This window comes from Nycticebus coucang, chromosome 2, assembly GCF_027406575.1.
Source record: "Nycticebus coucang isolate mNycCou1 chromosome 2, mNycCou1.pri, whole genome shotgun sequence".
Classification (NCBI taxonomy): Eukaryota; Metazoa; Chordata; class Mammalia; order Primates; family Lorisidae; genus Nycticebus; species Nycticebus coucang.
Window position 1 is genome coordinate 116,281,761 of NC_069781.1, and position 25,357 is coordinate 116,307,117.

The following is a 25,357-nucleotide window of genomic DNA, read 5'->3' on the forward strand; positions in this document are numbered from 1 at the left end:
AGCACCAGGACTGGGGAGAGGAGGGAAGGTCCCCTGACTGGTGCCTTCCGAGGGAGCATGGCCCTGCCCACACCTTGACTTTAGGCTCCTGGAACTCCAGGAGTGGGGGACCATAAATTCCTACTGGTGTGAGTCACACAGTTTCTGATAATTTGTCACAGCAGCCCCAGGAAACCAAGAAGGCAGACAGCCAGATGGCCAGTGTCCCAGGTTACCTGCCCTCCCAATGTCATTACTAATAGTGTCCCTTTAGCTGTAAGAAGTGTCCTCACTTAGGCCCTAAGTTCTATGGTCACCACGAACATGTGTGATAAATCATATGCCATGAACACATGTGACACACTACCATGCCATGAATACACGTAATACATGATCATGCCTGTATTCCACCTCCTACAACCCCCTCGCCAATCTGCTTCTCCTAATCCCACCCCCCAAATCCATGGTACATAGAACTCCCTGTAAATTTCTAGTATACTTCTACATCTGTTTTGTCCATATGATGGCCACCAGCCAACACAGGGGGTGGTGAAATATCACTGCTGCCAACAAAGAACTGATTCTTTTTTTTTGAGACAGAGTCTTACTTTGTCACCCTCGGTAGAGTGCCGTGGCATCATAGCTCACAGCAACCTCAAACTCTTGGGCTCAAGTCATTCTCTTGCCTTAGCCTCCCAGGTAGCTGGAACTACAGGCACCTGCCACAACACCTGGCTATTTTTAGAGACGAGTTCTCGCTCTGGCTCAGACTGATGTCAAACCTGTAAGCTCAGGCACTCCACCCACCTCGGACTTCCAGAGTGTTAGGATTACAGGCGTGAGCCACTGCGCCTGCCCAAGAAACTGATTCTTAATTAATTTATGTTTAAAATTTTAAACTGGCACTCTGGGAGGCTGAGGCAGGTAGAACGCCTGAGTTCAGGAGTTCGAGAACAGTCTGAGCAAGAGTAAAAACCCCTCTCTACCAAAAATACAAAAACTAGCCAAGTGTTGTGGCAGACACCTGTAGTCCCAGCTACTCGGGAGGCTAAAGCAAGAGAATCTCTTGAGCCCAAGAATTTGAGGTTGCTGTGAGCTGTGACACCAGGGCATTCAACCCAGGGGAACAGAGTGAGACTTTGTGTTTAAATAAATAAATGAATAGAAATTAAAAAAATAAAATTAAAAACTGATACTCCATTTGGTTACTGAAAAACTCTTAGGTTTTCTGTTTGGAACAATCTGGATATGTAAATGTTATGGAATATAAATATGGACCAAATATTCCTGATGAAAATTCAGCATCCAAACTGAGATGTGTTGCAACTGTAAAATACATACTGGGTTTGGAAGAGTCAATAGAAAGAGAAGATTGTAAAATATCTCATTATACTCATTTTATATTGATGATGTTGCAGTGGTAGTATTTTGGATATCCTGGGTTCAATAAAATAAGATTACTAAAATTAATTCTACCTATTTCTTGTTAATTAAAAAAAATATGATTACCAAATGGGCAGTGCCTGTAGCTCAGTGGGTAGGGCACCGGCCATATACACCAGCCTGGGCCAGCTAAAACAACAATGACAACTGCAACAACAACAACAAAAATAGCCAGGCATTGTGGCAGGCGCCTATACTTGGGAGGCTGAGGCAAGAGAATCACTTAAGCCCAAGAGTTTGAGGTTGCTGTGAGCTGGGACACCATGGCACTTTACCCAGGGGAACAACTTGAGACTCTGTCTCAAAAAAAAAAAAGTATGACTACCAGAAAATTGACATTTTTGGGCTTTCATTATAGTTCCACTGGACAGAGCTACATTAGGGTTCAGGTTTGAGCTTAGCAAACTACCAACTGCAGGCCACGTTAGAACCATTGCCTGATTTTGTACAATTCACAAACTAAAATTGCTTTTTACATTTGTTTGATGGTTGGAGAAAATCAGAAGATAATATTTCATAATGCATGAAAGTTTATGAATTGCAAATGTCAGTATCTATAAATAAAGTTTTATTGGCACATGGCTACTCTCATTCACTTACGTGTTGTGTATGGCAGCTTTTGAGCATAGTAGTCATGACAGACATGTCTGAAAATATTGGCTCTCTCTTCATAGGAGAACTTTGCTGACCCCTGGTCTAGATGCTGCTGACTCATAATTTGTCCCTTTTTTCTCTAAGGTCTTCTCAACACTCTCCATGAGGCAGGCAGAGTACTTTTCTCAAAACATGGATTCTGATGTGGTCTCCCTTCCATTTCGCTTAGAATAAAGTGGAAAACTTTTTTCATTGAGATGTAATCTACCTATTTACCTTGTAAAAGTATACAATTGAATGGATTTTAGTAGATTCATAGCTTGGCATCACCACAATCAATGTTAAAACATTCCTTCATCCCCAAAAGAAGCCCTGTCCCCATCAGAAGTTGCTCCCCAGCCCCTGACCCCCACACAAATCCACATCCCATCCCTATGGATCTGCCTTGCCTGTTCTGGACATTTCATATAAATGGAATCTCACATCCTTCTGTGTCTGACTTCCCTCACTGAGCATGATGTCCTCAAGATCCGTCCATGCTGTAGCCTGTGTCAGAGCCTCGTTCCTTTTCCTGGCTGAGTGACATTCCAATGTGTGGATGGGCCCTATGTACTTATGGCCTTATGTACTTGCTTACTGATGAATATTTGGGTTTCCACCTGTTGGCTGGTACTGCATATGAATCAACTATAGGAACATTTATGCAGAAGTTACTGTGTGGACAGATGTGTTCATTTCTCTTGAACGGATCCCTAGGAGTGGAATGTGGATCATATATTTAGCTTTCTGAGGAACCACCAGCTTGTTATCACAGCAACTATACCATTTTATGCTCCTACCAGCTCAAGTCAGTCCTGATTCTTCCACTAGAATAAGATACACAGTGGTCTACATGGCCTGCAGGAGTTGGCTCCCACTGGGTGCAGCTCTGCCCCCCATGCTTGGCCCCCCCACCCTGCCTCGTCCCATGCACACCAGGGGCCTGGCCACCACCTTGCCTCCAGGCCCTGGAGGCAGGCCACCCTCACCAGTGCTTCCAGTGCGGGTGTCAGTGCACGGTAGTAATCCGAGGCCTCCTGCTGCAAGCTCCTGGCCCAGCGGATGCCCTGTAGCCTGGCCGTGTGGTCCATGTGGACACTCTGCATGGAGAGGAAGGCTGGGGACAAGACCAGGGTCCGTAAGAGAGCCCAGTTCAAATGAGCCCACCACCACAGACTTTGCCTGCTCTGCCCCTGCACTACCTAGGAAGGTCACTCCTGACACAGAGGATGGCTGGTGCCCTGTGGTTGTCCTGAACAGCAATCCACTGTGCAGAGCATCTGGTCTGGTGACAAATTCTATAGCCACCCAACCAAAGGTCCAAAGGCACAGCTGCCCCAGGTGTCCCCAGGTTTTCCTGAAGAACAGGAATTGTTTGGCTCATGCTTATCTCCCCTGAAGTGTCCAGCCCAGGCCTGATGACCTCAGGACATAATGGCAGAAAGGTGCTCAGTAGACCTTGGTACAACAGTCCTCCCTCCTCCCCAGGAAGAGGAACCCCAAATACGCAGGGCTCCGAGCACAACAGAGGGACATCAGCATCCTCAGGCCATAATCCTGTGCAGATACTGTCCAAAAAGACACAGGACATTGTGCCCAGAGTAGATGGTGGCCAAGAATAATAATCATAAGACATTTCTTTTGCAGTTTTTGACCGGGGCTGGGTTTGAACCCGCCACCTCTAGCATATGGGGCTGGTGCCCTACTCCTTTGAGCTATAGGTGCTGCCCAATCATAAGACATTTCTAAATAAAGCCTATGACAGACACCACATAAACCATGAAAACAAGAGTATGATTATGGAAAGTGCATAGTAACAAAAAAAAAGTTTGTAATCATGAAATTTAAAAAATGAAAATGGCAACCACATAAACCATGAAAGCTGGGCCCTAGTTCTATTTCTCCTAAATGGATAGATATTCTAGACAAGATGTTCATCTATTCAACAGATAGAATAAATATTCTTTTTATTTATTTATTTATTTTGAGACAGAGTCTCACTATGTCACCCTTGGTAGAGTGCCATGGCATCACAGCTCACAGCAACCTTAAACTCTTGGGTTTAAATGATTCTCATGCCTCAGCCTCCCAAGTAGCTGGGACTACAGGTGCCCGCCACAACGCCTGGCTATTTTTTTGTTGTAGTTGTCATTGTTCGGGTTCAAACCCTCCAGCCCCGGGTGTACATGGCCAGCGCCCTAACCACTGAGCTACAGGTGCTAAGTCAGAATAAATATTCTAAACCAATCCTAAGAACAGTTTGTTTTCTTCAAGAAACAAAAAATAAAGAAAACAAGCACACTGGTGTGTAGAATAAACATCCCAGGCTCTGTATCCCAACTAATTCTTTACATTTTTATTTTAAAATAACTATAGACTCACAGGGAGTTGTGGAAATAATCCAGAGAGGTCCTTCCCCTATCCTCTCCCATCACCCTCCACCTAAAGTTTTGAGCTATGAAGGGGTTGAAATTTCACTTTCATTAATTTTTTTTTAATTTTAAGTGCTGTTTAACACTTCCCGTGGTTTCTGGGGATCCTTCTGGAGGTTATATTTGTCTGTTGTTCCCAAAATGTATCTGTGTTTCTAAAATGCAGGTGTGAAACTGCCCTGGTCCTGCCTCTCATTAGTGCAAGGTTGCACGTGACAAGCACACAGGGAGCCCAAATCGTTTTGTATTTGGCATCTGTTGCCACTAGAGGGCACTAGTCAAATGTGTCAGGCTATGGGATGTTCCAGAAGTTCACAGAAATTAAAAAAAAAAAAAAAAAGGCTGGGCGTGGTGGCTCATGCCTGTAGTCCCAGCGCTATGGGAAGCCGAAGCGGGTGGATTGCCTGAGCTCAGAGGTTCGAGACCAGTATGAGCAGCAGTGAGCCAAAGTAAGACTCCATATCTACTAACATCAAAAACAGCTGGACGTTGTGGTGGGCATCTGTAATCCCAGCTACTGGGGAGGCAACAGGAAAGAGAATCGCCAAAGGAAGAACATTAAAAAAAAAGAAGAAAATGGGGCGGCGCCTGTGGCTCAATGGAGTAGAGCACTGGCCCCATGTGCTGGAGGTGGCAGGTTCAAACCCAGCCCCAGCCAAAAACTGCAAAAAAAAAAAAAAAAAAAAAAAAAAGAAGAAGAAGAAGAAAATGAACAACAAAAAAAAGTACTTCAAACGAAGAAGAATGAACAAGCAAGCTGAAATTAAAAAAAGGACCCATAGGGCGGTGCCTGTGGCTCAAGGAGTAGGGCACCGGTCCCATATGCCGGAGGTGGCGGGTTCAAACCCAGCCCCAGCCAAAAAAAAAAAAAGGACCCATATAGGATTTCCAGCTTACTGTTTTGCTGCATAAGAGCATTTCCCCCCACAATGTTATTTACTATCAAAATTTCATAGAAGAAAGGTGACTTTAAGATCCCCAAATAAGACCACAGGCAGCCTATCATTGCAGAGTGAGCCAGATGGGATTTCCACTGTCCAAGAGAAATGTTCTGCAATGATAGAATGTTCTAGATAGCACTGTCTAATGCAGTCCTCACGAGCAAGCTGCATTTGGTGCTGGGCAGCTGGAATGTGGCTGCTGGGGCTGAGAAATTGATTTTTAGATGCAATTTAGTTTTACTAATGATTTCAATCTAAATGGCTACACAGGCCGGGGGCTGCCATCCTGGACAGCACCATTGCAGGCTGACACTGGAGGAATATTCTGGAGAATCCCCACTTCCACCACTAATCATGATGGCTAAAATTGGAAATTGCTGTGTCTCTCAAGAGGAATTCCTATGTTCTCTATATTAACATTCAGAGGATGCTAAGACAAATGGTGGAATGAAAAAAGGTAAATTTTCCACAAAGAACGTATGCTCTACCATTCGTGTAATAATGAGTCTGTGCAAAACAGTACTAAATATTTTTTATGGAAGCATACATGTCTACATGTATGTAAACATGTATATGTATTTTAAAACCACTTATGTCTGAGTTTGGTGGTTCATACCTATATAGTCACAGCACTTTGGGAGGCTGAGGCGGGAGGATTACTTGGGGTGAGGAGTTTGAGATCAGCCTGGGCAATATATCAAGACCCCATTTCTACAAAAAATAGAAAAAATAGCCAGGCCTGGCAGCATTTGTAGTCCCATCTACTCAGGAGAATAAGGCAGGAAGATCACCTCAGAGAAAAGAATGAAATGTAGGTTATGCTCACCTATAATGGTTGCTTATATACTTTTTATTTTTATTTTATTTTTTTGAGACAGAGTCTCATTTTGTTGCCCTCGGTAGAGTGCCGTGGCATCATAGCTCATAGCAACCTCAAACTCCTGGTCTCAAGCGATTCTCTTGCCTCAGCCTCCCAGGTAGCTGGACTACAGGCGCCCACCACAATGCCAGTCTATTTTTTGTTGTAGTTGTTGTTTAGAAGGCCCGGGTCGGGTTCAGACCTGCCAGCCTCGGTGTATGTGGCTGGTGCCCTCGCCACTGAGTTACGGGCACCAAGTCACACCCAGCTACTTTTTGTTGCAGTTGTTGTTGTTGTTTAGCTGGCCCAGGTCGGGTTCAAACCCACCAGCCGTGGTGTATATGGGTGGTGCCATAACCACTGTGCTACAGGCTCTGAACCAGTGTGCTCTCCCATTTTTATCTTGTAAATCATTCTATTCAAATGGAATAGAATACTTGTGTTTTTGTTTTGAGACAGTGTCACTATGTCACCCTTGGTAAAGTGCCACGGCATCACAGCTCACAGCAACCTCAAACTCTTGGGCTTTAGAGATTCTCTTGGGCGGTGCCTGTGGCTCAAAGGGGTAGGGCGCCGGCCCCATATGCCGGAGGTGGCGGGTTCAAACCCAGCCCTGGCCAAAAACTGCAAAAAAAAAAAAAAAAAATTCTCTTCCCTCAGCCTCCCAAGTAGCTGGGACTACAGGTGCCTACCACAACGCCCATGTATTTTTGGTTGCAGTTGTCATTGTTGTTTAGCAGCCCGGGCCAGTCTTGAACCCACCAGCCTCAGTGTATGAGGCTGGGTGCTGAGCCAGAATACTTGTTTTTATAACTGGAGCCCTTACACTGTACAGATATGTCAAAACTCTGCAGGTTTTAATATGCAATGCTATTAATGATTCAGCATAAAAAAAACTGGAAACGAATAGGAAATGTGAGCAACTGTGAATTTTGAGTGGTGGGAATATAAGCGATTGCTCATTTAAAAATACTATTTAGTACTTTTCCAGTTTCTTGACATTTAAAGCAAGTTCATTTTGCTGTCTTTATTTCTATCCATCTCACCATGAAAACTTCCTTGGGTAATCCCTTCAGTTGGGAAAACTGAAATATGCAGAAATAGCCCTACCTGTCCCCACATCCACACTGAGGGTATGACTCCTGTGTCCCAGGCACCTGACCTAGGATCAGCCTTTACTGCAAGATGAGCACACAGACATCATGGACCCACTTTCGGTGTCTTTGTGCATGTCACCTGGTTGTGTGAACCCAGCTAATCTCATGGCCACTTACCCAAAAAGACTCCCAAGGTGAGGATGACCAGGCTGGTGACCACCAGTCCAGTGATGGCTGCTCGGCAGCACATGGCATCCGGGGCAGGGACTCCCTTGGTTGCCGGGGGCACGAGCTGCAAGTCAGCTACAGTGGGTTCCATGGCTTGGAGACACCCAGTCAACAAACTAGATGCAGAAAAACAGGGCAGAAACGCAGTGTGAGAGATTGCAGGCACCCCTGAGCAAGGGTCACAATAGTGCCCTTAAATATGGATTGAACATAATTGACCACCAAGCTCTGATGCATGTCTCTCCATAGGTCTCTGGGGTCCAGGGCTAGGAGTGTGTGCTTCCTGCAGATGCTGTGACAAATGACCACAAAGTCAGTAGCTTAAAGGAAGATAGATTTATTTTTTATTTTATTTATTTATTTATTTGAGACAGAGTCTCACTATGTCACCCTCAGTAGAATGCCGTGGCATCACAGCTCATAGTAACCTCAAATTCTTGTGCTTAAGAGATTCTCTTGCCTCAGCCTCCCAAGTAGCTGGCTGGGACTACAGGCACCTACCAAAATACCCAGCTATTTTTTGTTACAGTTGTCATTATTGTTTAGCTGGCCTGGGCCAAGTTCGAACCCGCCCACCCTCAGTGTATGTGGCTGGCGCCATAACCACTGTGCTACAGGCGCCGAGCCAGAAGATAGATTTATTTCTTACAGGTTAGAAGTCAAAAAACAGAGGGCTGGTCTCTCCTGGGGACTCTAGGGGACAACGTGTCTCCCACCTTTTTCAGCGCCTAGAGGCCACCCACATCCCTTGGCTCAGGGCCCCTTCCTCTCCATTCAGAGAAAGCAGTGCAGCATATTTCAGCCTCCTGCCTCCTTGTATGAGGACTCTCTGGTGACACTGGGCTACCTGGGTCATCCAGGATGACCTCCCATCTGAAGGTCCTTAACTTAATCCCATCCGTAAAGTCCCTTTTGCCATGTAAAGTAACACAAGTTCTAGAATTTACAGCATAGACATCTTTGGTGGCCATTAGGCAGCCCATCACAGAATAGAATAAAATGATATAGGGAGAACAGGCTGGAGCCTGACCTATTTTCATGCTTACATTGTCCATGTGGCCCTAGACTCTCTACATGACCATCTCACAGGGCTGCTTGAGCACCCTCACAACATGGCAGCTAAATTCCCTCAGGGGGCATGATCCAAGGGAGAATCTGGTGGAAGGCACAGAGTGAGTGTCTCTTATGACCTAGTCCCAGAGTCAGCTGCTATGATTTCCACCCCATCTGACTCATTAGAAAGAAGTCACTAGCCCAGCCTGTGCTCCAGGGGAGGGGTGTCTTGGACCACCTTCCCAAGGGAGTTGCAGCAAAGATTTTGTAGTCACATACTCCTTTTCTGTCACACTGTTGGCTCAACACTCAAAATAGATTCCAAATCCTGCCATTTCTCCCTATCTCCACAGACACTGCTCTGGACAGGCCACTAGTATCCTTTCTGGAGGGACAGATGTCTGTACCCCCTTTCTTGCCTCTCTGAGAGGGCAACTGTTCCTCCAATTTTATCTTCTATTTGACTAGAACCCTCTCCCTCCCCACCCCAGCAGGGCTTCCCCGCTCACAAAGGTCTCTGCTCAAAGATCACCTCCTTAGGGATGCGACCTTCCCCCAAAGCCCATCCTTCCATGCTCTTGCCTTGCTCTGTCTATAATCATACCTGTTGTTACTGCTGACAGTATTGCCTGGATCTGTTTTCACTAGAAGCTGACCTCTAGCAATATGTTGTTGGTACACGTTCTCCAACTAGTCCACTGGCAGAGGGAAGGAGCCTGACTTGTAGCATCTGCCTATGTCTGTGGTGTAAATATTCCTGTTGTGGCTGATTTCAAGCCATTCACATGATACCACTGAACAGCAATGGGATAAAATGCATGGTGTGAATAACTGTATAGTTTTCCACAACACAGAGTTGATAGATATAGACAACCTGAAGACCAAAGAGAGACCAAGGGTCAGCAAACATTTTCTATGAAAGGAACAGACAGTAAATATCTTCATCTTCTTGAGCCACACAGCCTCTATCTTGTTTATCAATTCTTCCATTGTTGTGCTAACGCAGCCCACTACACATAAACAATCAGAGGACAGCTGGGTTCCAATAATGCTTTATCTGTGAACACTGAAATTCAAATCCCATGTCATTTTCATATGTCACATCATATTTCATTTTGTGTCTCCTTTGACCATTTAAAAAATGTTTTATTTTTAAACTGCATTTATTTATTTGTTTTTTTAGCGACAGAGTCTCACTCTATTGCCCAGGCTGGAGTGCGATGGTGTCATTATAGCTCACTGCAGCCTTGAACTCCTGACCTCGAACAATCTTCCTGCCTCAGCCACCTGAGTAGCTGGGATGTATTTGAGTGAGCCACTGCACCTGGCTTCTTTGACCATTTAGAATGCAAAAAATAGGACCAGGTATGCAGTGGCTCACATCTGTAATCCTAGCACTCTGGAGACCAAGGTGGGTAAATCCCTTGAGCTCAGGAGTTTGAGACCAGCCTGAGCAAGAGCAAGACCCCCTTCTCTAAAAATAATCAGGTGTTGCAGCAGGCACCTGTAGTCCCAGCTACTCAGGAGACTGAGGCAAGGGGATCACATCAGCCTCTCACCATGCTAGGGTTACAGGTGTGAACTAGCAGCTCATTGGCATCACTTTTAAAAGCCAACAAAATCTGGCCAGGTGTGGTGGCTCACACCTGCAATCCCAGCACTTTGGGAAGATAAGGCAGGAGGATTGTGTAAGGGCAGGAGTTCAAGACCAGCCTGGGCAACATAACAAGATCCCATCTCTACAAAAATTAGCCAGGCTAATGACTACAGTTAATGCCTGTAATGCCTCAATCCTAGGAGGTTGAGGCAGGAGGATTGCTTGAGCCAAAGAGTTTGAAGCTGCAGTGACCTATGATGACACACTCCAGGCTTGTCGACAGAGGAAGACCTTGTCTCAAAAAAATAGTCTGCTAAACCTGAGCTATTAAGCTGTTTCTCTGTCATGATAGTAACGCTTTTTTTTTTTTTTGTAGAGACAGAGTCTCACTTTATCACCCTCAGTAGAGTGCCGTGGCCTCACACAGCTCACAGCAACCTCCAACTCCTGGGCTTAGGCCTCAGCCTCCCAAGTAGCTGGGACTACAGGCGCCCGCCACAACACCCGGCTATTTTTTGTTGCAGTTTGGCAGGAGCCGGGTTTGAACCCGCCACTCTCGGTATATGGGGCCAACGCCCTACCCACTGAGCCACAGGCACCTCCTAATAGTAAGATAGTAATGCTTTTATAAAAAGATTTCTTAGGCTTGACACCCATAGCTCAGTGGTTAGGGAGCTGGCCACATACACCAAGGTTGGCAGGTTCAAACCTGGCCAGAGCCTGCTAAACAACAATGACAACTGCAACAACAATCACACCATTCTGTGCTCTGGAACCCGAGCAGACCTTAACCCCAAACTCTGCATATTCTCGCCCTTTTTCTCCAGAGTGGGCAGCTCACCTGCACCCTCTCTGCCTTCCTGGGGACACTGCCTCTGCCATGTGGGTGGAGAATGATTCATCCCTGGTCTCTGACACATTTTTCCACATTAGAAACGCACAGAAAAGGAAACCAGAGAACAATCCCATTCTGTTCCCCTTGATAGAGCTCCATGAGGTGCCCCCGTGGGAGGGGGCTTCCCTGGAGGGAGTGGGGTTGCTCTGGGGGGACCCATGGGTTAAAAAATAGGACTGAGGTAAGAAAAAACCTGGGATGCCAAGTTAAGCTTGAACATCAGATAAACCAAACATACTTTTGCAGCCTAACTATGTCCCTATGATGTTAATTTTATGTCACCATGGCCAGGCTTATGGTGCCAGTTGTTTGGTCCAATGTTATCACAGATATTCTGTGAAGTAATTTTAAAAATATAATTAACATTTAAATCAGTAAACATTGAGTAATGTATGTGAGTGTCCAAAACCTGGGTGGGCCTCATCCAGTCAGTTGAAGGTCCTTTACGGGGAGACAGAGTCTCTGTCACTGAGACTGGAGTGCAGTGGGGTCATCACAGTTCATTGCAACCTCCAACTCCAAGGCTCAAGTGATCCTCTTGCCTCAGCCTCCTGAGTAGCTGGGACCATAGGTGCACACCACAATGCCCAGGTAATTTTTCTATTTTTTTACAGAGATAGGGCCTCGCTCTTGCTCAGGCTGTCAGAAAAGATGGGCATTCCCCAGGAAGAGGGAATTCTGCCTCTAGATGGCCACAAGCTGAAGCTGCAGTCGTAGGTTTTCCATGGGGCACCAGCCTACAGGCTTGCCCTGCGGATTTGGACCTGCCAGCTCCACAATTTTGTAAGCCAATTCCTTAAAATAAATCTCCATCTTTGTGTGTGTGTGTGTGTCCATCTGATGGGTCCTGTTTCTCTGGAGGACTCTGTATAAGTATGTCTCTCTTGAGTAATATTTGGGAAATATTCATACTAAAAACGAAAAGTTTTATTTTTTTTCCCCTGAGACAGAGACTTACTTTGTCACTCTCAGTAAAGTGCCAAGGAGTCATAGCTCACAGCAACCTCAAACTCTTGGGTTCAAAAGATCTTCTTGCCTCAGCCTGTCAAGTAGCTGGGACTAGAGGTGCCTACCACAAGGCCCAGCTATTTTTAGAGATGAGGTCTTGCTCTAGCTCAGGCTGGTCTCAAACCGTGAGCTCAGGCAATCCACTTGCTTCGGCCTCCCAGAGTGCTAGGATTACAGGCATGAACCCCCACTCCATGCGTAAAAATAAAAAGTTCTTGTTGTTTATCTGAAATTCAAATATATCTGAGTGTGCTACGTGTTCATTGTGCAGTCTGACAACGCTGTGCTGGGCCCCAGCTGGACGTTTTCTCTTAGGGGAGCCTGTGTCCCTGCTGGGAGCAGCCACTCCACACCCAGCCACCACTGTCTGGAGCCAGAGGGAAAGGGGAGACGTGCAGGGTGGTGGGGAACGAGGCTGCACAACACTCACCTCTTTATTCTTCCACTTCAACTAAATTGCCTTCTGAGGAGCCAGAGAATCTCTAAGAATCACTTGATGAAATGTTTAGGAACAAAAGACACCAAGATTCACTTCCGCGATTAGAGCTGAATTTAGTGTATGAGCTCATGGACACACACACACAGACACAGCATGTTCGTTCAGCCAGGCAGCCTCTACTAGCCCCACCCTGAGGGGTTTCTAAGGATTTCTGTGTTATCTAAATTGTTCTGTCATCACCATCAGCAGTTCACAGAAAGGACTCTAGTGCTACTTAGCATCGAATATAGAAGCACTATTCATTTGGCTTTCCCTCCAGCCAATATTTATATGACAAGCCAGGTCTGGCTGCAGACCTGCAGGTGTGGGTCCATGGCCCTGAATGAGGCAGATATGGTTCCTTGAGCTCAGGACAAGAGACCCAAATAAATTAGAATTATGCCACAATAAGGGCTCAAGACTAGTGGTGTATCCATAAAGCTTGGATTCTGTATAAATGGGCCTTTGATTTAGACAGGGAGTCAGGACAGGGTTTTCCGAGGGAGTGGTGAGTTATCTGAGTTCTGAAGGAGAAAGAAAAATTCAGTAAGTGTCCAGCAGAAGTAAGAGATTCCAAATAGTAAGGATAAAATATCTGAAAGATCCTGTAATCCTAGCACTTTGGAAGGCTGAGGTGGGAGGATTGCCTGAAGAGTTCAAGACCTCATCTCTACAAAAATGAAAAAGCTGAGTTTGGGGATGGCGACTGTAGTCCCAGCTACTCTGGGGACTATGGCAGGAGGATCCAGGAGTTGGAGGTAGCAATGAGCTGTGATGATGCCACTGCACTCCAGCCTGAGTGACACAGCGGGACCCGGCCTCTAACAACAACAACAAAAATGGCTAATGGCTCGGCGCGCATAGTACAGTGGTTACGGCACCAGCCACATGAAACCGAGGGGTGGCGGCTTCAAACCCAGCCTGGGACAGCTAAACAACTGCAACAAAAAAATAGCTGGGCTTTGCGACGGCTGCCTGTAGTCTCAGCTACTTGGAAGGCTGAGGCAAGAGAATTGCTCAAGCCCAAGAGTTTGAGGTTGCTGTGAGCTGTGAAACCACAGCACTCTACCAAGGGCGACATAGTGAGACTCTGTCTCAAAAAAAAAAAGAAATGGTGGGTGGCGCCTATGGCTCAAAGGAGTAGGGCCCGGCCCCATATGCCGGAGATGGCGGGTTCAAACCCAGCCCTGGCCAGAAACTGCAAAAAAAAAAAAAGGCTAAGATTAAAGTACACTTTTATATTAAGTGTATTTAAACACAAGAAGGAAAGCAAGAAATAATTGAAAGACGAGGTACTGACATATCATTCTGGGGACAGCAATTTGAGAAGGAAAAACTGGTGGCCAGTGACGATAAGCCCAAGAGCCATCAGGATGACAGCCACCCCACTGTGGGGCACACTTGGACTGTCTCCATACAGAAATATCTGGAATGTGGAGAACCAGGAGTGGGTATCTATGAACAAACAATGAAATTTAAGAGAAGCCAGGGCAAGGCAGCTGCCCACATGAGATGCCTCGCCCCGCCAGACATACGCTGGTGTATCTCTGCCCCGGCACGACCCCAGTGGGGCCCTCCTCAGAGGCCAGAGAAACTGCATCCTGGCAGTTGGTAGGCCTGGTAGAGGGCACACAGAAATCAGGCCACAAAATCTCCCTTTGAACTAAGTGAAGCTCAGAAAGAACCATGATTTTTCAGTCCAAAGACTCTGACAGTGTCTCTGAGTACTTTCCTAGAAATGGCACTTTGCTGGGGTCCTACAGCCCTAGAATGATGTCGTCCCCATCCCACTCCCTAGAACCTGTACATAGGTCACCTCACATGGCAGAAGAGACTCAGCAGATGGGACTAAGTTAGGGCCCCAAGATGGGGAGAACATTCTGGATTACTTCAGGGGCAGCCCTCTAGGTCCTGGCCTGACCTTAGAAAGAGCCAGTCAAGTTCCAGGAAGAGGGGCATAGTGTCATCTGGGGTGGTGGGGGCCCCCCTTGGCCCTGTATGCTGCCTCTCCAGCTGCTCTCAGCCTTCACTTTCCTTCTCTCATAAAGGCATATTGAGGGGAGGGCTGGGCCATGGCTCACTGTAAAGTCCTGTCTAACACAGAGAGCATACAGGTGCCAGCAAGGGTCTCATGGCCCTTGAGATCCAGTCACCAGAGAGCACCTGAGCTGACTGTTCTGTAATGTTTGCTTCTCTGCCTGTATAGATGCAGTGGGCTGAATGATGGGCCCCCAAGAGGTCCCCATCCTTCCTGATCCCTGTAACCTGTGAGTGTGGCCCTCACATGGCAAAAAAGGCTCTGCAGATGGGATTGAGTTAAAGACCTTGAGATGAGAGATCATCTGGATGATCTGAGAGGCCCAGTGTCCCCACAGTGTCCTCATACAAGGAGGCAGAAGGGTCAGAGGCAGAGAGAGACTGGAAGATGCTGCACTGCTAGCTCTAAAGGGAGAGGAAGTGTGCCCAACCTGAGGGGTGTGGGTGGCCTCTAGACGCTGGAAAAGGCAGGAGATGGGTGTCCCCCCCTCTCCAGCCCAAGGAGGGACCAGTCCTGCCACACACTGATGTTAGACCAGTAAGGCCTAACTGTTACCACAGCAGCAAGAAGCTCATATGTGCCCTTTGTGGGCAGAGCAGCTGATGCTCGTCTAGAGGGGAGAGCTGAGGGAGCAACTGGGCATTTGGTGACTTTTGGGAGGAGCCCTTCGACTGGAGGCTGCCCTCCTCCATCCCCATCAGTGGTTGATCCCCACTGGACCCAGGGCATCATAGCAACCTCTCTTCCATCTCCATCAGTTATTGGTCTACCCAGGGCCCAGACCTGCCAATCACAGCACCCACCCCCCTCTAACCCCATCATCAGTGATTGGTCCACAGTGGACCCTGACATGCCAATCACAGTACTTATCCTTCCCTCCCCATCAGTTATTGGTCTACCCTGGATCCAGATCTGCCAATCACAGTACCCATCCCTTCATCCCCATCAGTGATTGGTTTGCACTGGACCCAAACCTGCCAATCACAGCACACACCCCTCCCTCTTCATTAAGGGTTGCACATGACGGAAACAGGGTACCAATTTCTTTGGGAACCTTGAATTTCAACTGTATAAAATTGCCACTTTTAAGACCAAAAACTATAGACCAAAATTTATTTCATACAATTCAACTAACAGAAGCAGGGAAGAAGCCTTTTGGAGGGGGCCTCCTACACTACCCTATGTGGCCTTGGGGCCATGGGCCACAACCTTGGCTGCCAGCAGTGGTAGAGGATGAGGTCGGTAACCTGAAGGGAGGCCAGGTGCGCTGGGGTGTGAGGCAGGAGCTCCTCCAGGGAAGGGGCCTGCAGACACCCCAGAACCCCTCAACACCTCTCTACCCAAAGCCGGATCCTCCACGGGGCTCTGCTTAATTATAGGAGCCAATATTTGTTTGAGCCAGTCCAAGTTGAAGATCTGTTTCCTACAAGATCAATATTTATAGTTCCTGGATACACTGAAGCAGGGCACAGTAAATTCTACAAGAACAGACACTAAAGAAGAAAAAAAAAAAGCAAGTGTTGGTCAGAATGTTAAAAAATTGGAACCCTGGGGGTGGCTCCTGTGGTTCAAAGGAGTAGGGCGCCAGCCCCATATGCTGGAGGTGGTGCGTTCAAACACAGCCCCAGCCAAAAAAAAAAAAAAATTGGAACCCTAGTGGGAATACAGCATTGTGCAGTGTTGTGGACTATCAGCCATGAAAAGGAAGGAGCCTCTGACACAGGGTATGACATGGATGGACCTTGAGGACATGATGGTCAGTGAGAGAAGCCAGACGCAGAAGAACAAATCAGTGTGATCCCACTCACAGGAGGTCCCAAGAGTCGTCAGACTTACAGAGACAGAGGTGGAATGGTGGTGTCTGTCTGGGCACAGTGGCTGTGATCCTAGCACTCTGGGAGGCTAAGGTGGGTGGATTGCTTGAGCTCACGGGTTTGAGATCAGCCTGAGCAAAAGCAAGACCCCATCTCTACTAAAAATAGAAAAACTGAAGCAAGAGGATCACTTGAGCCCAAGAGTTGAAGGTTGCTGTGAGCTATGACACCATGGCACTCTACCCAGGGCTACAGCTTGAGACTGTCTCAAAAAAAAAAAAAAATGGTGGGTGTCAGGGGCTGGGGTGAGGGTAGGACTTAAGTGTTTCATGGGAACAGAGTTTCAGTTTAGGAGGAAGAAAAGGTTCTGGAAATGGAGGGTGGTAGTGGTTGCGCAACACTGTGAATGTGCTGGAAGCCACTGAAGCTTACGTCTAGAAATGCATAGGATGACAAATTTTATGTTGTGTATATTTTACCACAATAAAAAAATTGTTGAGAAAGATCAGCACCAACTGGATGAAGAGGTGTTTTGTACTTCTACTTATCACCATGAATACAAGAAAAACGAATATTTGGTGTTGATAGGCCAGGTGCATTGGCTCATGCCTGTAATCCCAGCACTTCTGGAGGCCGAGGTAGGAGAATTGCTTGAGGCCAGGAGTTTAAGACCAGCCTGGGCAACATAAAGACTCCTTCTACAAAAAAGTACAAAAATTAGCTGAGCACTTGGCACCTGTAGTCCCAGCTACTCAGAAGGCTGAGGAGGGAAGATCACTTGAGCCCAGGAGTTCAGGCTGCAGTAAGCTATGATCACGCCGCTGCACTCCAGCATAGGCAACAGAGTGAGAAGCTATATCAAAAAGAAAAAAAAAAAAGGTTCTGCGCCTGTGGTCAAGTGGCTAAGGCGCCAGCCACATACACCTGAGCTGGCGGGTTCGAATCCATCCAGGGCCCTCCAAACAACAATGATGGATGCAACCAAAAAATAGCCAGGCATTGTGGCGAGCGCCTGTAGTCCCAGAGGCAGGAGAATCGCTTGAGCCCAGGAGTTGGAGGTTGCTGTGAGCTGTGATGCCACGACACTCTACCCAGGGTGACAGCTTGAGGCTCTGTTTCAAAAAAAAAAAAAAAAAATTGGTGTTGATGCAATAATTTGAGAAGAAAACAGTGATGCCAGGGAGATGTCAGAGCTTCCTGGCTCTGGAAGATATTATAAAGTACTTTATAGATGTGCTCAGCGTAGAGAAACTTCTAGACTCCTGTTAACTCCTTGAGGATAGACACAAGCTTCTTCACCTTCACTTTGCTTGACTGTCCCCATAAAGTCTTTTGCAAACAGTTGACACTGAAAAAGCATTTCTTGGTTGAATGAAAAGATGACAATTTTAACCAAAAGGTACGTGGTCCTGTGCTTATTATTTTTGTAAAAAGTCAACTAAAGGGCGGCGCCTGTGGCTCAAAGGAGTAGGGTACTGGCCCCACATGCCAGAGGTGGCAGGTTCAAACCCAGCCCCAGCCAAAAAATGAAAAAAAGGAAAGAAGTCAACTAAAAACTTCTAAGCAGCAGTTTCCTGGGTCATTGTAAGGCAAAGAGAACAAAGCCTGGAGCCAGTTACCAGGTGCGTTGGCTCATGCTTAGAATCCTAGCATTCTGAGGGGCTGAGGCAGGTGGATCACTTGAGCTCAGGAGTTGGAGACCAGTCTGAATAAGAGCGAGATGCCCCCACACCAAAGACAGAATAAGTATTAGGGTGTGGGGCACAGCTCTTGGGGGTGAGACACAATTATAAGAGGGATTCTACCTAACCAATACAAACATTATAACCTAATTCTTTGTACCCTCAAATTAACCTGAAACAATAAATAAATTTTTTTCAAAATAAAAAGGCAAGAAAAACTAGGTGGGCATTGTAGCAGGCACCTATAGTTCCAGCTATCAGGGAGGCTGAGGAAAGAGGATCACTTGAGCCCAAGTGTCTGAGGTTGCTGTGAATTATGATGACCCCATGGCACTCTACTCAGGGTGACAGAGTGAGACTCTGTCTAAAAAAAAAAAGAAAAGAAAAGAAAAAGCTCAGAGGCTCTGGTCATGACATAATGTTGGTATGGTTGGTTTAAAATCCACCTCTTTCAGAACATTCGTATTTTAAATAGAAATAAAGTTCTGACCAAAATGTAAAGTCGATGTAGGGTTAAATAAAAAAGGATCAGCTCAAGCAAATTATTTGGGTAGCCCACAGAACAAACCTGTACAGATGAATCTTTCTCTTATCACCAGGATGCCATGGAGACAGTCTGTGGCAGACAAGCGGGCACTTTAGTTCAAGAGAGGGGCAAAGGGAAAGAAGGTTCTGGAAGGTCCTTCACATCACTAATCTCAGACTACAAAATACCTTCTAGAGTTTGTTTTATTCTTATTTTTTGCAAAGATTGGGGGTGGGAGAGGGTGAAATACAAAGGCTGAGTAGGAAGAGGGAAGATAGCTGATTAAATGAAATAAGAGTGGACACAGAAGGCAATCACTGGCTCCGAAGGTGACTTTGAGGGGAGAGAAAGCCCTTGACGAGATGAGGCGACAGAGGATAAATTACCACCTGAGTTTGAGAGATACATGAGAATACCCCAGACAAACCAGAAAGATGAATGTGTAGCTGGAAAACAACAGGAACAGTGCATAAAAGCTTCAAGAAGCTTCCACACTGAACGTGCGCCAAGTTACAGGGGAGAGAAAAGAAGGGTCTTTAGAACACATGACAGATGCCTACAGCACCCAGGGCTAAATCATGAATGGCTGCGCTAACATCTCCACATCTAACCTGAGGCTTAACCAGCCTCCAGCCCCCCAGACACAGCCACCCTGGCACCTTCTGTCCCAGGTGGGCAAGCGGGGGGCTGACACCCCTCCCAACTCAACAGTGATGGACTGACACTGAGTAATTGATTCCCTTCCCGGGTGACCCTTTGTCGTGGTTCAATCAGGACTGCTCCAGTTTTCACCTGGAAACTGGGACATCTGATGAATCTACTCCCTTTCCAATTTCACCCATCAAGAAGGGTCTGCAGCCATTCAGGGGTCCCTAGGAGGCACTGCCCAAGGACTCTGTGAGCAGAGCCGCATCACCGGGAATGAGGCAGGAGCAACGTTTCTTTCCAGCCTCCTGAGGAGGCCAGCCAGGGACAGTCTCAGTTTAGCGCCAACATGTCCTTAATGCCACCCTGTGGTTTGCCAGAGCCTCATTTGTTTTTAAAAAAGAGAGTGTGGGCTGGGTGCCCATAGCACAGTGGTTACGGTGCCAACCACATGCACCAAGGCTAGCAGGTTCAAGCCCGGCCCAGGCCAGCTAAGCAACAATGACTACAACCAAAAAATAGCCAGGCATTATGGAAGGCATCTGTAGTTCCCAGCTACTTGGGAGGCTGAGGCAAGAGAATCACTTAAGCCCAAGAGTTAGAGGTGGCTGTGAGCTGTGACGTCACAGCACTCTACTGAGGGGGATATAGTGAGACTCTGTCTCAAAAAAAGAAAAGTGTGCATGTGAGCCTTCATTCAGAGCCTAAGTGGAGGAAACCCAGGGACAAGGGATAGGGTGAGGTGAGGGGGACACTGCCATGAGGGCAAAATTGAAGGGAGCGCCAAAATCTTCAGTCATCAAGATACGTCATATTGTTATACAACTCACCAAAAGATCCATGACCAGCAGAATGTTGACATTTGACTTAAAGACAGGATCCAACCTTGCACCTGTCCAACCCATATCTCACTGACTTACCCTTAACCCTAGACCTGCTGGCACAGTGGCCTCTTTGATTAAAATGTTGATCTTGGCCAGGTGCAGAGGCTTATACTTGTGATCCCAGCACATTAGGAGGCTGAGGCAGGAGGATCACTTGAGGCCAGAATTTGACAACAGCCTGGACAACATAACAAGCTCCCCATCTCTACAAAAAAACAGAAAAATTAGCCAGGGATAGCGGTGCATGCCTGTAGTCCCAGCTACTTGGGAGGCCAAGCCAGGAGGATCACTTGAGCCCAGTTTAAGGTTGAAGTGAGCTATGATGATGCCACTGCACTCCGGCCTAGGGCAACAAGAGCAAGACCCTGTCTCAAAACTTTTTTTAAATGAAGTGAAAAAAAATATGACTCCACCTTAGCCAAATTGGAGCTGTAGACCCTGCTTGTTGGCATCGTAAAGTAGGTGGCCATCCTAGAGAAGCCTGGTGTGCCAAGGAACTGCAGGCAGCCTCTAGGAGCTGAAAGTAGCCACTATCCCTGACAGCCAGCCAGAAGCCCAGCCTTTGGTCATCTCCTAGAGACCAAATGAGCTCAGAGGTGGCTCCTCCCCCATTTGCACCTTCCAATGAGAACACAGCCTGGCCATCACTCTGATTGTCTCCTGAGTGGAGAACCCAGCCAAGCTATGTCCTGCTCCCCTCTAACCTACAGAAAACCATGAGACGACAAATAGGAGATGTTTCTAGATGCTAAATTTGTGGTAATTTGTAGAAAATGAATACAATAACCAACAGGCTTTTTAAATCTGTCACACACCAAACTAGCAGGCCGCTTCAATCTCCCCCAAAATACCCATTCCTGCCTTAATCTTCTCCAGCTCAGATAGCAGCTCCATTTTCATGGTGGCTCAGATCAAAACCCCTGGGGTCATCCTTGGTGTCTCTGGCATAGCCTCCATCCAGTCCATCCAAAAACATTGTCAGGCCACCTGCCAGACATCTCCAAAATTAGGCCACTACCCCCATCACTAGCCTAGCCTAAACATGGCATCATCCAGGCTCACAAAACTTGCCACTTTTACCCTCTCCTCCCTGAGCCAATATTGGACTGCCATCCTTAACGTTAGATTAAAGAATGGAGAGAAATAGCCTAATGTTTACTAAAAAAGCAAGTTATTCTCCTCTGCCCCCACAATTGCAGTTTATTATTTGATAACAATAGTTGGTGCATCATTCCTCAGGAGCCATGACCCTGGGAAAGAACACCTTTAATAAAAATAAGTAGATTAGAATTTTCTACATGATAGCCATTGCACTAAATAATATTTATACACATTATGTCATTTATTACCGCAACTCTCCTATGAGACCAGCTGCATTTTAACTGAAGAGGAAATAGAGACCCAGAAAAGTTAGGCAACTTCCCTGAGGAAGTGGTGGTTTTTAAAATATGTCCACGAGGGCGGCGCCTGTAGCTCAGTCGGTAGGGCGCCGGCCCCATATACCGAGGGTGGCGGGTTCAAACCCGGCCCCGGCCAAACTGCAACCAAAAAAATAGCCGGGCGTTGTGGCGGGCCCCTGTAGTCCCAGCTACTTGGGAGGCTGAGGCAAGAGAATCACTTAAGCCCAGGAGTTGGAGGTTGCTGTGAGCTGTCTGATGCCACGGCACTCTACGGAGGGCCATAAAGTGAGACTCTGTCTCTACAAAAAAAAAAAAAAAATATGTCCACGAATTCTTTGCTCTCCTCCCTTAGTGGAGCATATTTCACCTCCCTTTGAGTGTAGACTTCCTGACTTGCTTTCTGACTTGCTTCTAATGAGCTCGATGTACCGGAAGTGATGGAGTAAGACTTCTGAGGGTGGGCCATAGAAAAACAGTGGTTTTCTCCTTTGGATCTCTCTGGGAGAAGCCAGCTGCCATGTTGTGAGGAAACACAAGCAGTGCTATGGAGAGGTCCAGGGGGTGAGGAACTGAGGTCTCCCACTAACAGCCATATGAGGTTGTCAGCTCAGAAGTGGCTACTTCAACTGCAGTTGAGCCTTCCGATGAGGCAGCCCCTGGCCAACATCTAACTGCAACTTCATGAGACAGCCATGGTGTCTGGGTGGTCTAAACCACCCAGATAAATCAGTCCCAAATCCCTGTTTTACAGGAAACTATGAGAAGATAAATCTTCTCATTTAATCTGCTAATTTAATGGTAATTTATTACTTAGCAACCAGTGACTAATACATAGGACTCCAGGCCCCATGATCCCGTTTGGTTTTGTTTTCCTTCCCCTAAACCACTCACTCTTTTCTTGGTAGCCCATCCTGTTCCAATCTCCCCATTCTCCTCTTCAGTTCCTCATAGACTTTCCTGTCTGCTGTGAATCTTCTCTTTGCCTTTAATGGCTGATGTCATCTGGTTGGTTAAAACTGTGGTTTAACCTCTCAAAGGGCGATATAGCCTTTAGGTTCCTTTTTTCCAAGCAGGGTCAACTTTAATGATACTCAAAGGTTTACCTAGTTCCATCCCTAAGCTTATAAATTTCTTCTCCTTTTCAATCTCAACTCTTTAGCTGTCATGCCCACCTTTTGATGTAGTTTTCCCCTCCTAATTCAAGATGCTCACAGTTTTCAGAAACTCCCATCCCATTAGGCAGCCAAATCCTGTCTATGGAACAGACAGCTCTTGTCTGCACTGTGGGCTCTCTTATTTCTCCCTGTCCCCCCTCCTCAGGCCCCAATCTAGCTGGAAAAACCTCCCCCTCCTCTATGGCCCCAACTTCATGAAATAAATCACTCAGCAAGCCTAAAGGAAATTTAATAAGCTTGGTCTTTTTTTTTTCCTTTTTGTCTATGGACTTTTTGTTAGGTTTTCATGGGAAGAGGTGTTTGTGAGAAAAGTATTTGCAGCAGTGATATCTTGTGCTCTTTTAGCTTTATAATGTGCAAAGAGGAAAAGGGAGTTGGCGATCTCGTAGGAGGGAAAACACTGATAAACATGAGTGATACCAAGGAAAACAGATACAAATGTATAAATTAAAAAAATTAGTAAACTTCCAATCACTTATGACTTGTATCATTTAAAATTAACACAGCTCCTAAATGCAACATGGGGGCCAATAACGAAGACAGAACAGAAACATCAGTGGGGAAAATGGGGAAATTTGGGTAAAGTCTGCTACGGGAGTTGTACTCACAGTAATTCTCTAGTGTACTATGGGTTACGTGAGATGTTAACATCTGGGGACTCTCTCTACTATCTTTGCGACTTAAAATATTCTGAAAACTTTTTTTTTTTTAACTAGTCAAGGTCATATGTAAAAAACAACAAAGTGGCCTTACGTGGATATCAGCCAGTCACCCAGAGTGTGTCATCCTGAGTTCATCTCAGAGCCATATGAAAGAAATGGCTTGGAGTGGGCTGTAGGGTACAGGTGACACAGGCAAGGATCACAGGCAGAAAGTCAATGCTTCACATGTATATGGGGCTCATGGGCTGCAAGCAGGTCATTCAGCCCTCCCAGAAACCCCAGTGAACGAGGGGTCCTGCATGAGTGTACCAAATTTACAGATGAGGAAACTGAGGCTTGGAGAAGCTATCTTCTTTCCTTCTGTCTTACACATGGAGACACATGTAAGTTCTTCGATCCCCCCAACTTTGGTGGCTTCTCTACTATGAGACATGCCGGGTAAGGCAGGTGAGCTGAGAGGGGTCTGGGGGGAGAAGGGATGCTGAGAGCTCTAGTCCCTGCCCTGGGCGGGAATGATGGCATCTGTTCCTCGGGTTGCCTCCTGTTGAGAGTTGCACACAGATAATCACAGAATCAGGTGACTCCACCCACCCGTGGCCACCTGTCTCTCTGCCTGCGTCTCTGCTTCCTTCACCTTCATGGAAAAGAAGAGAAACCTAGGCCTATGAATTGTGATGCTCCTACTTCAGTTTTCCTCCTTGTTTAGAATTGCACAACTCAATTGGCCAAGACGAACAGGTAAACGATGAACAGGGAAACACTCGCCTTCACCAGCTCATTCTGCCTCACTCACATGGTGTATTTTACCAGGCCTCCAAAGCTCTTCATCGATGGTCGTGATGACAGGATTCTGGGAAGCCTGAGCACTGCAGATGAATCCCAAGCCTTGATGAAAGGCCATACCAACAGCTGTTGCCTAAGGATTCTGTGATCTCTGTATTTTACATACTAAACATTCAGAATTCTGCAAAGTGGACTTTGAACAACACACAAATGTCCTTTAAGGATGGACGCTATTCCCCAGCTCAAATCTACACTCTGTTGTTGGAGGAACACAAATGTGTTTGCTGTCCCTTTGGCAGGAACAGGAGGGTCTCATGCTGTCTCACAGTCAGAGCAGGCTAAGTAGCTAAGACTCTCATCCTCATTTTCCAGATGGGAAAAGTAGGAAGAGCGGAGTTAACACACTACTATCCACAAAGTCATGCATGATCCCATAATGCAGCTGAACACATGCTGTAACAATACACCCACACAAATCTTGCACACAACAATCATACACAGTCCCACACATATAGTCACACACTCATATCCTTAGTCACACATGCAGCCACACATGATCTCACACAACCACACACAGTCACACACAAACACAATGACACGATCATAAGCAGCCACATGTGACCAGCACCAGGCCCTGCATGGGCATCACAGATCTGCCAGGAGGCAGCCATCACCACTGATCCCTAGGTCCCCACAGCCCAGTGCTCTTAGAACCTCAAGGCAGCTCACTGCCGGGGATGGAAGCTGCTCCTCCTCAGGTGGCAACAGGCAAGCCCTGGAGAGGAGGGTCCCCTGGCCTGCAGAGGACCCTCCGGAGCCATATGAGAGAGAAGGTGAGGATATCCTGCAGTGTGGACAGCCCACTTCTTCCTGGCTTTCCTGCCACATTTAATAGAAGTCAGGTGCCATCTCCAGCCCCAATTTCAGGCCCTCTGATTTCACCCTCTTCAAACTGTCACCCCCGCCTCAAATCCTTGCCATGTGTTTACTCACAAGCAGGTCCAAGTTTAAAACCTCCCAGTGGTGGAGAGAAGCGCTGGGGAGGGAGGCTTCTTAACCAGGTGCCTGAGTCCCACTCTACCCCACCCTGCTCCTACAGAGGCTC

The 25,357-nt window shown here is 46.8% G+C and overlaps 1 protein-coding gene across 1 annotated transcript in view; it reads right to left on the reverse strand.

Moving 5' to 3' along the window:
- The window catches only part of TMPRSS9 (transmembrane serine protease 9), a 58,092-nt gene that overhangs the window by 32,429 nt on the left and 306 nt on the right, over positions 1 to 25,357 (reverse strand). Inside the window, exons 2-3 of the mRNA XM_053580918.1 lie at positions 7,562 to 7,728; positions 3,045 to 3,172 (exon numbers count right to left, since the gene is read on the reverse strand). Of these exons, the coding sequence (XP_053436893.1) occupies positions 3,045 to 3,172; positions 7,562 to 7,703 (270 nt within the window). The 5' untranslated portion in view covers positions 7,704 to 7,728. The remainder of the gene's footprint in view (positions 1 to 3,044; positions 3,173 to 7,561; positions 7,729 to 25,357) is intronic.